General features: G+C 38.6%; 1 protein-coding gene across 5 annotated transcripts in view; it reads right to left on the bottom strand.

The window, feature by feature from the left end:
- The window catches only part of SLMAP (sarcolemma associated protein), a 163,511-nt gene that overhangs the window by 77,501 nt on the left and 71,041 nt on the right, over positions 1 to 14,969 (bottom strand). For all 5 annotated transcript variants that reach the window (XM_008059402.2, XM_021713071.1, XM_021713072.1 and 2 more), the window contains exons 3-4: positions 6,661 to 6,733; positions 1,680 to 1,716 (exon numbers count right to left, since the gene is read on the bottom strand). In XM_008059402.2, coding sequence (XP_008057593.1) covers positions 1,680 to 1,716; positions 6,661 to 6,733 — 110 coding nt within the window. The remainder of the gene's footprint in view (positions 1 to 1,679; positions 1,717 to 6,660; positions 6,734 to 14,969) is intronic.

The following is a 14,969-nucleotide window of genomic DNA, read 5'->3' as shown; positions in this document are numbered from 1 at the left end:
TCCGCCTCAGCCTTCCAAGTAGCTGGAACTACAGGCGCGCACTACCATGCCCGGCTAATTATTTGATTTATTGTATAGATGAGGTCTCACCAAGTTGTCCAGGTGGGTCTCGAACCTGCGGGCTCAGGCAATTCACACACCTCGGCCTCCCAAGGCGTGGGATTGCAGGCTGAGACACCGAGCCCGGCCAAGGCCTTTTGTTAACCCAGAAATAAAACCTTCTAAACCAACAGATCCACATATTTTCCATTTAAAATTCATCACTAAATAGTTCTTCAATAAGTCAACAAGTCACACTGATTAGAAGTAGCCATCTTCAAAACAGCATTTGTACGTGTAGGGGAGTGAGGAAACATGAAATACAATACTTTGTCCAATGGCTAGAGGCTATGAAAACAGAGGTACCAAAATCTTCCCAGGTTTAATTTTATTTAAAATCTCCATTTTAACTTTATTACGATGGAAGATAGTGGTGTTTAAACATTCCAAATCACAGTCAAGCTGCTTAGAACTCAAGACTGTTAGAAGAAATGTCTTCTATAAGGGTTTTTTCAAGGCTGTGGAATATAGAACTACGGCATTATTCTGAAAGAAGGGGAGGAGATCGAAGGAGGAGAAGGAAGTGGGAGAAAGAAGAGGAGAAAGGGGAAGGAGGGAAGAGGAAGAAAGAGGAGAAGAATGGAACGGGGCGGGGAGGAAGAGGAGGAGGGTTATAGGGGTGCTATAACATTTATTCCTATGTGTTATCTTATTAATTATGCTATAACACCATACCTTATCAAGCTCAGAAATTATATTTTTATTAATATGCTGACTAAGCTGGGCTCGGTGGCTCAGCCTATAATCCCGCGCTTTGGGAGGCTGAGGTGAGTGGATTGCCTGAGCCCGTGGGTTCGAGACCCGCCTGGGCAACTTGGCGAGACCTCATCTCTACAATAAATCAAAAATCAGCCGGGTGTGGTAGCACGCACCTGTAGTTCCAGCTACTTGGAAGGCTGAGGCGGAAGGATTGCCGTAGCCCAGCAGGTTGAGGATGCGGTGGCCGGGAGTGGCCACTGCACTCCAGTCTGGGTGACATAGTGAGACTCCAACTCAAAAAACAAAAATTATGCTGACTAGAAGGCAGAGAGTCTGCAATATTTTTAAAAATTAATTCTAAATCAGCAAAACCATTATTTACTTCTGAAATAATTCCTGGTATTGCAGAAGTTGATGTTTAATTACTTTTACTTTTAAAAAAAGAATCTAACAGAATTTCTACTTCAAGCAGTCTTCCACTCTTCATTCAAATGGAAGAAAAAATGTAAAATATTTCCCAATAGTTTAGTTACTGCACTAAGAAACTCAACCATCCACATTAACAAATTTCTAAACAGAACTGTATCTCAGAATAAAAAGTAATAGCTAACACATCTTACCTCTGACTAGACACAAAACAGGAACTCCTAGTCTACACAGTCAACAATTTACTTGAGACATCAAAAGCTTTCCCCAAAGAAAGATCTATCCTAGATTTTCCAGATATTGAAGTTCAGAAGGTTACAATAACTATATAGCTATATGTACTTTATATATTTTGATACATAAGAGAAAGTTTCTAGTTTAAGAACATTAAACACAAACATTTTCAAAGCAAGATATCTGAGTTGGTTTAGAAAAAATAATCATTAGTAACTTACTTTGTCAACAGGACTTGGTAATGGAGCATGGATGACACTGAAAAGTAAAATTTAGAATTTTTATCTATATCCTGACAACAGAGGAAGCAGGGTATGAGAGCACCAGAATATCTTAAACCACAAGGTTGATACATTTGCCTTCATATAATTAAAAGAATGTGAATTATTTTTTAATCCTTTATAAATGCATACAGCTTTTCAGAAACAAAGTGACAAAAATATAAACTTATCTTTTACACACTGGTATATTTCTAAAACCAAATTCCAGATCCACAATGTATTAAATGCCCTCTGAGGATCCACTATTTACTGTAGGCTGTGGTAAATTTCTTGATTTTAAGAATTTCTATACAGAAAAGCAGTACTCTTTTAAAAATTATCTGCTTTCAATTTTGGGCTGTGTAAATTAAGTTCTTTTAAAATTAAGCATTCTTATACAGAAAGTCTTAAAAAGCAATGTTCTGGAAATAAAGTGTATAATTTAGAAACTTGTTCCAGTGAAGACAACTAATCCAAACAATAATAATTACTGTTCTCCATCCAGTTACCACAGAAGCTAACTGAAAGCTTAGATGTGTATCTGAAACTGAACTCAGTATATCACTTTAAAACAAAACATTAAATAGACCACATTAATTGGTAGTAATTGGCTTTTGACCTGAAAAAGTACTACTGACAGAAAGGTAGCATGGCAGCTAAGCATACAGGCTTAGAAACTATACTGTGTCCAAATTCCAGCTACTTCGCAGCTGAAAAGCAAACTGTCTAATCAATATAAGTCTCAGTTTCCTCATCCATAAAGTGAAAATAATCATAAAACCAATCTCATAGGGCTATTGTGTTCATATGAATGAAGCACTTAAAACAGTGCCTAGGACGTAAGAAGCACTCAATCACTACTACCACTCCCATGAGAACTGAGCAGCTAAGGAAGCTAAGATACCTATTTTTACAATGCCCTGTAAGATACTATATGTGTGTTGGAAGTGAATAGAGGGACCCATGTTCCCTACCAGTTATTAATCACTTCACAGCCTAGAGGCCACTCTAGAAATGGCCAGCTTGAAGGCTGACTGGGTAAAGTTCCTTAATTCAACTGGTTAATCATGTGCAAGCTGCCGAGAAACTGATCAGGTACAACTTAAAAATAGGAATAATTCTGATCCCACCCTAATTACAAACACTCTAAGAACTGCTCTAATCTAACTAGTCACAAATACATTAAAGTATTGAATAAAAAGAAATATTAAGTACCAGCACTCATCTCCCTTCTGGGCACCCATGATATCCTGTATAGACTTCACTGAGCCTATACAATCCTTTATCGTACTACTTTGATTATATGTTCCAAATGAAGTTGGTGCCTAATAAAGGTTTTTAAAAAATTATATATAAGCCAGGTTCGGTGGCTCAGCCTGTAATCCCGCACCTTTGGGAGGCTGGGGTGAGTGGATTGCCTGAGCCCATGGGTTCGAGACCCGCCTGGGCAGCGAGACCTCATCTCTACAATAAATCAAAAAATCAGCCGGGCGTGGTAGCGCATGCCTGTAATTCCGGCAACTTGGAAGACTGAGGCGGAAGGATCGCCGGAGCCCAGCAGGTCGAGGCTGCGGTGGCCGGGAGTGGCACTGCACTCCAGTCTGGGCGACAGAGTGAGACTCCAACTCAAAAAAAAAAAAAAAAAAAAAAAAAATTATATGTAACTTTAATTTTTCTTCTCTACTCCATGACACTGGAATAGACATTTTAAACATTTGTTTATTTTTGTTTACTATATAAGTAATATATATTAATTATGGAAAATGTGTGAAGTAAGTCATGAGGAAATAAGTGAAAATTGCCCATTGCCAGCACCCAGATATAACCATTTTGGGCATATATCCTTTTTCTCTGCAAGTATGCACATGTAGGGAAATGAACTTAAGGAAGTATAATGGAAACAAATTGCGTTAGTGGAGATTTAAAAAACAAATTTAAAAAATCCAGCTTTCTTAGTGACCCAAGTACAAAATCTTCTGTTTTCATGAAAATCTCAACAAACAAAAGGCTAAAGATCCAGCGATACATTCCATAAGTAACATACACTTGTATTTTACAAAAACTACTTTGGACATAGGAATACAAGAGGTGACCCCCCAAAAACTGGAATTATCTTTTGGAGAGTGGGACCCTTGCAGTACAGGCTTCTTCCGCTAGGTAAGTGTTTTAGAAATCCATCAGCATCAGTATACCAGCTAGCATTGTTGTGAGAGGCTGTGTTTGGCTTCCAAGAATTTTTTTTGGAAACTCTTTCAATGTGTTTGCCTATTTCATGATGAATGATTTACACAAACAACCTGCCCACACCACATTTAGTGTTCAGCAGTTTTTGACCCAAAACAGCATGACCTCCATTCAGTCAGTAGTACCCTTCCTATTCATCTGATCTCACCCGGAATGACTTTGTTTCATCAGATGAAAAAAGTCCTCAAAGGGAAACGTTTTGTTGATGTTGGAAGAGGTGAAACAAAAAACGGTAGAAGCACTAAAAAGCATCCAAATTGACTAGTTCAAAAACTTTTGAGCGGTGGAAAAAGCATCTTGATAGGTGCACTGCTATCAAATGGAGAGTACTTTGAAGGTGACTAAAATTTAAACATGCAAGAATAAATACACAATTTTCTACTTATAAATTCCAGGGTTTTTTGAGCCCCCTCTAGTATTTTGTTTGAAGTATTAAAAAGTTCATGTGTGTATAAAAACCAGAACAAGGAAACATAGAAAATGAAAATAGTTATCTAATGCTAGGGTAGTGGGATTATAGGCAATTTGTTTACTATCATTAGAAAATTATTTGCGTAATATAATAAAAATCAAAAAAGAAAAAGAATCAGCTTTTTGAGAATCACCCACTGAAGATCTTAAAAGTACTTAAATGCTATGTACACAATGGACCTTATCTAGGCATTTTAGCATATCCAAAAGTATCTTAGTTGCTTTTACAAAAATTAGATTACAATAACAGAAATAGTTCATGTTTATCATGTGCTTATCACATGCCAGGCCCTATACTATACTCTTTATATCTTGTTTAGTCCTCTTGAAATTCCTGCTCGGTAGGTACAATTATCTTCAGATTTCAAATGAGAAAAGTATGGCCTGATCAAGTCACAGAAGAAGTGGAGTCAGGCTTTAAAGTGGACTACCCACGTCTAAAGAACATTCTGATCTTCCTCCAGCTCTAGAGAATTTCCTATTCAAAATCTATCTTCTTCAGAAAGTCAGTCAGATTATGTATAATTAAATTGACAGAAAAAATTTAAATGTTAATATTTAACCACATAAGAAAAATCAGGCTGGGAACAATGGCTCATGTCTGTAATCCTAGTACTTTGGGAGGCTAAGGTGAGAGAATTGCTTGAGCTCAGGAGTTTGAGACCAGCCTAGGCAATGTAGCGAGACTCTGTCTCTACAAAAAAAAAGTTTTTTAAATTAGCCAGGCATGGTGGAAGGCACCTGTAGTTCCAGCTACTTGAGAGGCTGAAGCATAAGGATCATCCGAGCCCAGGAGTCAAGGCTGTGGTGACCCATGATCATGCCACTGCACTTCCAACAGAGTGAGATTCCAACAAGAAAGAAGGAAGGAAGGGAGGGAGGGAGGGAGAAGGAAAAGAAAAGAGAGAGAAAGAGAAAGAAAGAGGGATAAAGGTGAAAAGAACTGGAGAAACAAGAGGGATGGGGATACAATTCACTGAATGAATGAGACTGAAAAAATTCACATCCTCTACTTGATGGAACCTGGGCACACAGATGATTCCTTATGTAACTGCTCCAAGCTTTTAACTCCATGAAAGAAAAATCTCATTATCAAAAACAAACATCAAGGTCTTTAAGAAGCAATATATCATCAGTTGATTAATAGCTATTCTTAGTTCTAAAACCTTAACTCTTGACCCTTAAAAGCCAAGTTACATTAACATTCCTAAAGTTTATTACAATTTTAATAACTGTAATTGAAAATAGGAAACAGATTGTTTTAAATTTAAAATGCTTTAAAATTTCTGCTTTGCTTCAGATATTCTTAAAACTAAAAAAAAAGTGACTTCTGACTGAAGCATAAAATATGATTCTAATGAAAGTACAGACTACCACAAGTTATGAGAGGGGCCTTCTCTCTGCTTAATCTCTCCCTCTCTCTTTCCTATTCACTGTGCTATTTTTCCTTCAATTTACTGCTTCTCTTAACCTCCCATCTCAGATCATTCTCTGATTTTGAAGGACAGAAGATATTATGTTGGCTATAGAAAGAAGCTTCTAGCATACTCAAAGATTTCCTCCAAAATAAAAAATGTTGAAGTTTAAAAATTGCTCAACTCCCTTTAATGATACTTCATAATGATAATCTCTGAAAAGCGCAAAGCCAAAATGTACTTATGTATACATTTTGTATACATGTATAGATTTTATGAGTCATTTCTCCCTTTCAAGTATCTTTACACTCTAAGTGACCTTTACACTACTCTATACAAAAAAATAAACATGACATTGGGAAAAAAACTCAAAAAACTCCCACCAAAATAAGCTACTAACTAACTGTATTGACATTCTCAAGGTCCTGTAAGATTGTGACACTGGCATTAACTTCAGAGGCAATCACAGTCTAAGAAGTCCTATATTAAATGAAGATCAAAAGGAATGGAGTTATCACTTACTAATAACTTACAAACTCCAAACACTGTTAAGAACTATTCATCAAAATATAAATTGCAAAGTTAAATTTGGAAAGAAAATAACCTCTGCCTCTGATACATTATTTGCTAGATTTGCAACTAATGTGAAAAACAATTTAAATGTATTATATTCCAACGAAGTACTACATCAGTTTTCTAACATTACACATTAAAAGAATTTTGAAGTACTGTATTTAGTGTATGCCATCATCTAGACTATTAGTAATCAAAATAATTAATCCAAAAACTTCACAGCACTAAATTATACTCACTCTGAGCGGAGTCGGGCTTCCATACCATCTGGTAGAAAAAGTTTTATTGTGGAAACAATACACCCATGGGTAACTGGTTAAAACAAACAAATAACATGGATAAAATAATTGTTTCAAAATATAAAACTTTCTGCCTTCCATATCTAAACATATATTTTATTCTTAAAAGTAATAACTTCTGGGAAACAAAATCTGGTGGTTTAACGATAATATTCAATACCCTGGAGAAACTCATCCCTGCTTATAATGAATCACAATTGCAAGACAGAATTATGAATAGAACTGTTTCAAAAAGTATCCTACTTTCCAGTTCTATAGCAACAGTCAATAAAAGGTCAGCTGAATATACGGAAGTACAATTGAGGGGAGAAAATGTACTTTTTTCCTATCTGTTGGTATCAAATCTAATGCTAACTATTTCCAAATTTCTAATAGAGCTTGTATCATATAATTTCTCCTGTCCCCAACGTATTGCCCCTAATCACACCTCACAAAATTCTCAAGTTCTGCCTAATACAGTTTAGAATATGTCATTAAATCCTTCATTTTATGGGTAAGAAAATCAAGACCTCAGACAAGTGAAATTGCCAACAACTCTGCTACTAAGAACCAGAGGTATTTGCTACTGTCTGAGGTTCCCATTTCAATATTTAACATTTTTGTTTTGTCTTCTTGATGGTTGTTTTTTCCTCCATCTCCCAACATCTTTTCATGACATCTCACCAGTCACCTTGTAGATAATTTCTTACTGTTGCCTCTTACCTCCTCCTTTTCCTACCAAAGATTTCAAGAGACAAAACCTCTGAAAGTATTACTTGTACAAAGCTTTTCTATGTGTAGGTTTTATAGAAAAAAAATTGTTTTCTGGTTTTAAGGTTGATGGTTTTTTTATTTCTCTTTTCTCTATTCTTCAGATACTGTGTTACATCTTCCAGAGTTCAAATCATTAATTTATTTAGTTCACCAAACTGATTACAAGCTAATGGGGAAGGAGTGGTGGTTACTAAACTGTATATATTTGCCAAAATTCGCTGTATTGTACACATAAAATTGATGTTGTAAGTAAATTATGCCTCAATAAAACTGATTTTTAAGAATAGAAATGTGTTTGGGGGTAACTTATTAAATGATCAGGCCCATGAATCATCAAAATGATACTATAAACATGAAGTGATGGCTATCATCTGGAAATGCACAATTAAACTTAAGGATTTTTGCAGTTTATTCAGTATTGAATTTCATTAACTAACTGATCATATGAAAAGTGCTAAATCACAGATTAAGAACCATCTATTTGATAGTCTTCTAAATTCTGCCTAACACAATAATATGGCCATGAACCACTGGGCTCTTTCCTTCCTTTCTGGTCTCATCACTTTCCTTCCTTTCTGGTCTCATTCCCTATCCTGCTATCTTGGATATCCTATACAAAGCCAAGCTACCCGCAGTCTCCAAATACCTTATCTTTCACCGCCCTTGCCTTTTACACAAGCTGTCTCTTCAGTCAGCAATATCCTTCACCCCCTTGCCTACATGACCAAGTGCTACTACTTATCCTCCAGGTTCAGACTTTCTAATTCCTTCTCCAAAGCTCAGTATCTGAGTCAGATATCCCCTCCTATATCTATTTCTTGTAACATTAAGCACAATGCATTATGAAGAGTTATCACTGACACAATTGTTGTCTTGCCAATTAGATTGAATTCTTTGAGGGTAGCAAAGATTGTTTGCATCTCGCTTTTTTTTTTTTTGAGTTGGAGTCTCACTCTGTCGCCCAGACTGGAGTGCAGTGGCCCGGCCACTGCATCCTCGACCTACTGGGCTCCAGCGATCCTTCCGCCTCAGCCTTCTGAGTAGCTGGAACTACAGGCGCGTGCTACCACGACCGGCTGATTTTTTGATTTATTGTAGAGATAAAGTCTCGCCAAGTTGCCCAGGCGGGTCTCGAACCCGTGGGTTCAGGCAATCCGCTCACCTCAGTCTCCCAAAGGTGCAGGATTACAGGCTGAGCCACTGAGCCCGGCTGCATCTCACTTTTAAACCCTGTATGCTTAGCAGAGTCATCTGGTACAAAGTAGGTATTTAATAAATGCTTACTGAATATGCTGAAGAACATGTCTGCTTAACATGTTATAGCTTCTATTACTCCTGGGCAAAGATGTTTCTTATTTTGAAGAAGCAGAGTTCATGTTCATTTGTAGGAATCACCTCACCTCCTCTCCCCAGCAGAAGACAGGGAAGAGAGAGATTTATCCCAGCTCTATGGCTCCCTAAAGGACTTACTAGAAACAGCCTACAATAAACACAGGACCACAACACAAGATGAAAATCCAGCAGTACCTACATTTTACCAATATATTTAAATTGGTAATAGCTGTTTTTAAAGGAAAAATAACTGGAATAAGTTCCAGAATAAAACTGTAGTGCCAGAGCTGAAAACCTGTAATACATTACATCAAGAATTCTGTTGCTTAAATACATCACCCTGAAGTTCAGCAAACGGACTGATGCACAAATCTATGAGGGGAACCAAGGGTTAGTACTGACTGAGCAGTGCAGAGTTGATGTACTGTTGAAGGCAGTTTAAAAAATGCCATGTCTTGTCAGGCGTGGTGGTGTATGCCTGTAATCCCAGCACTTTGGGAGGGACAGACAAGAGGATTGCCTGAGCCCAGGGGTTTGAGACCAACCTGGGCAACACGGCGAGACCTCATCTCTACAATAAATCAAAAACTTAGTAGCTGGGCATGGTAGCACATGCCTGTGGTACTAGCTACTTGGAAGGCTGAGGCGGGAGAATCACCTGAGCCCAGCAGGTCGAGGCTGTGGTGGCCAGCAGCATGATACTGCACTCCAGACTGGGCAACAGAGTGAGACTCCAACTCAAAAAAAACAAAACAAAACAAAACAACAACAACAACAACAAAAAAACACACCATGTCTGACTGAGCTGACAACCTAGTCCAGTGAACTATGCCTTTGAAATGATTCTCAGGATAACTAGATACACAGATACATAACAATATTAATCCTTTCTATTTATAACAGGCAAATATTTAAAGCAACCTGATAAAAACATTTTATTCTGATACTCATATTAATCAACTACACATAGCAGTATTTCCAAAAATGCAAGCGTTAACAAAAAATGATGTGGGAGCTGGGCTCGGTGGCTGTAATCCCGCACCTTTGGGAGGCTGAGGTGAGTGGATTGCCTGAGCCCGCGGGTTCGAGATCCGCCTGGGCAGTGAGACCTCATCTCTACAATAAATAAAAAAATCAGTCGGGAGTGGTAGCGCATGCCTGTCATTCTGGCTACTCAGAAGGCTGAGGTGGAAGGATTGCTGGAGACCAGCAGGTGAGCCTGCGGTGGCCGGGAGCGGCCACTGCACTCCAGTCTGGGCGACCGAGTGAGACTCCAACTCAAAAAAAAAAAAAATGATGTGGGAGCCAGATGACTTAGGAAAATCTTGGGTAGAAGGGTTAAAGACTTGTTGTAGGTTGGGCACGTTGGCTCATGCCTATAATCCCAGTACTTTGGGAGGCTTAGACAAGAGGATTACTTGAGCCCAGGAGTTCAAAACCAGCCTAGGCAACATAGCAAGACCTCATCGCTACCAAAAAATTAGTTGGGTGTGGTGGCATACACTTACAGTCCCAGCTACTAGGGAGGCTAAAGTGGAAGGACCACTTGATCTCAGAAGGTTGTGACTGCGGTGAACTGTGATCATCCCACTGCCTTCCAGACTGGGTGACAGAGTGAGATCTCAACTCAAAAATAAATAAATAAATAAAAGAGTTAGATGTTTTTTGTTTTTCAACCATGGGCGTTCTCAGAGTTTAAAGTACTTTTGACCATTATGAAGCTGTAAATGTAAGATGCATTTTCCAAAAGTATTTGACTAGTGAGTCTCCCCTTCCTCCTTGAAGAACATTTATATAAGAACTGATATTATGGAGAAAATAATTTGAAAAAAAATACTGCTCTAAATAAAGCTTTCTATGAAGCACTTTGAAAACATATTTTGCTCTAAAAAATCACTTAGACACAAGATTCAAAGACAAAATTATTGTAAAACACACAATTTAAATAGGTATGGGGAACATGGGAACACTGCCACAATAAATATATAAGCCGCATTCAAACTTCAGAAATGTTAAAACATGAGAACCAGGTATGTCTGAAGTGAGGAAGCAAGGTGGAAGAACAAGTTGCAATTACCTGCTATCATTATGAGATCCTTCAAACTCAGAGTTAAGACTATCTGAGCTGAATGCCATGTCTGTTTTTTCCCCTCTGTGCACTTATAGAGACTTTTCTTTCTTTCTTTCTTCTTTTTGCTTTTCAGTTAATGTATTTACATTGTAGTATACACCAGTCTTTTCTATAGTCTCTTCACACAAACAGTACTTAGAAAAGCCATGTTCACTTGATAAGTTTAAAACTTTTTTGAAGCCCTAGACTGGGCGACTGAAACTTTTGGAGTATGCTGTAGCTTGGTTATAACTCCATTCCTACAATGAGTAGAAAGGTCAATACTACTCTACACTTAAGAGCAGTTTGAAGGATCTCTTGAAATGACTGGCAGCAATGGTAAGGAAAATGAATAAAACCATAAAAACCCAAGAAATACTTAAAAAGCCTAAATGAGAGGTGTCAACAGTTCTAGGCTAGGATATATTTGCTTTAATTGCTTTATTCCCCCTCCTAAGAGATAAGGTCTTCTTATTTTTTTTTTTATATGTATATTGCTCAGGATGGTTTCAAACTCTTGGTCTCAAGCAATCCTTGGCTTCCCAAAGTGCTGAGATTACAGGTGTGAATCATCTTGCCAGTCACTTTAATTGTTTTTTACTGCAATTTAAGGTATAGGCTGAGTATCCCTTATCCAAAAATACAAAATTCAAAATGCTCCAAAATTTCAAACTTTTTGAGCACTGACATTATGCAAAATAGAAAATTCCATATCTGACGTGATAGGATGTAGTCAAAACACAGTTACAACTTTGTTTCATGCACAAAGTTATTTTAAGGTATGTATATAATTACCTTTATGCTATATGTACTACATAAACGAATTTCATGTTTAGACTTGGGTCTCCCATTCCCAAGATATATCATTATGTGGATGCAAATATTCCACAATCTGAAAAAATCCAAAATCTGAAATGCTTCTAGTCTCAAACATTTCAGATAAGTGATATTCTCATAAAACAGTTACCAAAGTTTTCTTTTCTTTTCTTTTTTTTTTGAGTCAGAGGCTCACTCTGTCGCCCAGGCTGGAGTACAGGTGGCATGTTCATGGCAATCGCAGCCTCGACCTGCTGGGTTCAGGTGATCCTCTGGCCTCAGTCTTCCAAGTAGCTGAACTACAGACACACGCCACCACACTTGGCTAAATATTGTGATTTATTGTAGAGACGAGGTCTCACTAAGTTGCCCAGGCTGGTCGCGAACCCCCAGGCTCAGGCAATCCTCTCGCCTTGGCCTCCCAAAGTGCTGGGATTACAGGCTGAGCCACAACGACTGGCCACAAAAACTTTCAATCCCTTTCTGCTTCATTCCACTTTTAATTCTTAGGGGTTTTCTTATTTTGTTTTTTTTTTTTTTAGTTAGAATCGCACTCTGTCGCCCAGGCTGGAGTGCAGTGGCATGCTTACCACTACAGCAGCCTTGACCTGCTAGGCAAAGGAGATCCTTCTACCTCAGCCTTCCAAGTAGTTGGAACTAGGCACATGCCATTGCGCCTGGATAATTTTTCATTTATTTACTGACAAGGTCTTATTGAGTCACCCAGGCTGATCTCAAACCCTTGAGCTCAGGCAATCCTCTTATCTCCACCTCCCAAAGTGCTGGGATTACAGGTGTGAGCCACTGCACTCCGGACAGAGTGAGACTCCAACTCAAAAAAAAAAAACAAAAAACAACTCCCTCAACTAAGTGTGGTGATTCATGCCTATAATCCCAGCACTTTGGGAGGTCAAAGCAGGAGGACTGCTTGAGCCCAGGAGGTTGAGACCAGCCTGGACAATATAGCAAGACTTTGTCTCTACAAAAAATAAAAAAAGTAGCCAGGCTTGGTAGAATGAGCCTATAGTCTCAGCTACTAGGGAAGTTGAGGCAAGAGGATCACTTGAGCCCAAGCTGCGGTGAGTTGTGATCGTGCCACTCCACTCCAGCCTAGGCAACGGAGACCCTGACTCAAACAAAACAAAACAATATCAAAAGACAACTTTTCCTCTTCAACTATTTTTTTAACCTCAGGTATAATCTTACAGAAAGGGCAAGATATTTTATTCTTTTTCTTTATTTATCTATTTTCAGAAGGTCATACTGATTACTTAAGTTCTTCTAAAAGGAATCAATTTTTTTCCTTTTTAGTATGATTATAAGGTTATGGATTTGAATATATCTGATATACTTCCACGGCTGATTTGTGTGTGTGTGTGTGTTGGAGTCTCACTCTGTCACCCAGGCTGGAGTGCAGTGGCATGCTCATGGCCACTGCAGCCTCGACCTGCTGGGCTCAGGTGATCCTTCTGCCTCAGTCTTCCACGCAACTGGAACTTTAGGCATGCGCTACCACCTCCCAAAGTGCTGGGATTACAAACCCAGCTAATTTTTTGATTTATTGTAGAGATGAGGTCTCACCAGGTTGCTCAGGCTGGTCTTGAACCCCTGAGCTCAGGCAATCTTCTCACTTCGGCCTTCCAAAGTGCTGGGATTACAGGTTTGAGCCACCATGCCAGGCAATGGCTATTATTATTATTTGATGTTTAAACTGTCCATCTTTGACCAGTGAGGACTCATTCACGTTAACTCCTAGGAGTTCTTTTGACAGAATGCCAGTAGCCTTCATTAGTTTCATTGCTTTCAGGTATGTCAACATCTTCTAGGACCAACTTGCACATTTACTATCTTAGGCCTAGAATCAGTTCTTTCTCCAGTGACTCTTGTCTCTACCTATTTATTTGGTAGAAGTCCTTTCTTTTGGTATGTAGATTCACTTACTATTATATTTCTCTAGCATATTATGCAGTGACATTGCTTACTGGCTTATTTTTTGACTCATGCATGAGGAGTGGTGGTTCTCTCGTTTTACCAGTTTGCTCAATAAATATTGACAGAACCTGGTGGCTACAAAGCAGTATGCTGAGAACAATAGGGAAAACCAAGTGACTGTGATTAGGTCCTTATCTTTGAGGAAGAAATTTCAATGTAGAGAGAACAAACAAGTACATAACAAGAGTGAGAAAAAAAATCACAAATGATACAGAGGTTAAAAAAAACATTACTTGGGAATTTAGAATGGGCAAGGGCAAGGGAAGGCTTTATGAAAAAAGTAAAAAGAAAACCTAGTATCCAAAAGCTAGCCGGGTGTGGTGGCTCAGCCCTTAGTTCCAGCACTTTAGGAGGCCGAGGTGAGGGGAATGCCTGAGCCCACGGGTTTGAGACTAGCCTGGGCAACTTGGTGAGACCTCATGTCTACAATAAATCAAAAAAAGTAGCCAGGCATGGTGGCACGTGCCTGTAGTTTCAGCTACTTGGGAGCCTGAGGGGGAAGAATCACCTGAGCCCAGCAGATTGAGGCTGCAGTGGCCGTGAGTGTACCACTGCACTCTAGCCTGGGAGACAGAGTGAGACTCTGACTCAAAAAAAAAAAGAATCCAAAAAGCTGAAAATGGAAGGACAAGCAAAAAGAATGGTATGAGCAAAGAAACAAGAAAAGAAAAAGAAGTGAGAGAATGCACATGCAAAGGGAGCAACTGGAAGACAGTGGGTGAAACAGAAGGCAAGGAACCTACATTTCAAGGTTATTTAGGTACCAGGCTCCATGCTAACACTATACATGTCCATTGCTTATGACAAACCACATAAATTGTTATTTTTATGTCTTATTTTACAGATGAGGCAACTAAGATCAAAGAGGTTAAAGTAATTTGCTTGAGATCATATATTTGGTAAATGATAGTACTAGGATTCAAAAGATCTTTTTCTGTATACCACCTTACCTTTGAATAATCCAGTTTACCAGCTTAATATATATTATGAGGAGTAATGGAAAATAAAATCAAAAGTTTAAAGTTAGTCTACATTTTTGAAGGCCTTAAGTGGACAATTAAGCCTATGGACTTTATTTTGCAGTATGGCACAGCCACTTAAGAATTCTAAAAGCTGGAAAATGACATAAAGCTGTAATAGAAGGATATTCTGGGGGCAGTGGGTTGGCAAAGTGTGATGACCAGTACAGTGTATTGTGTATTGTACTGGAGTATGGTGTAACACTGGGGGGAGAGGGATGGGGGGG

This window comes from Carlito syrichta, unplaced genomic scaffold, assembly GCF_000164805.1.
Source record: "Carlito syrichta isolate Samal-C Ts95f unplaced genomic scaffold, Tarsius_syrichta-2.0.1 Scaffold304026, whole genome shotgun sequence".
Classification (NCBI taxonomy): domain Eukaryota; kingdom Metazoa; phylum Chordata; class Mammalia; order Primates; family Tarsiidae; genus Carlito; species Carlito syrichta.
Note: the sequence above shows the minus strand (reverse complement) of the source record. Positions and strands in the feature narration are given on the sequence as shown.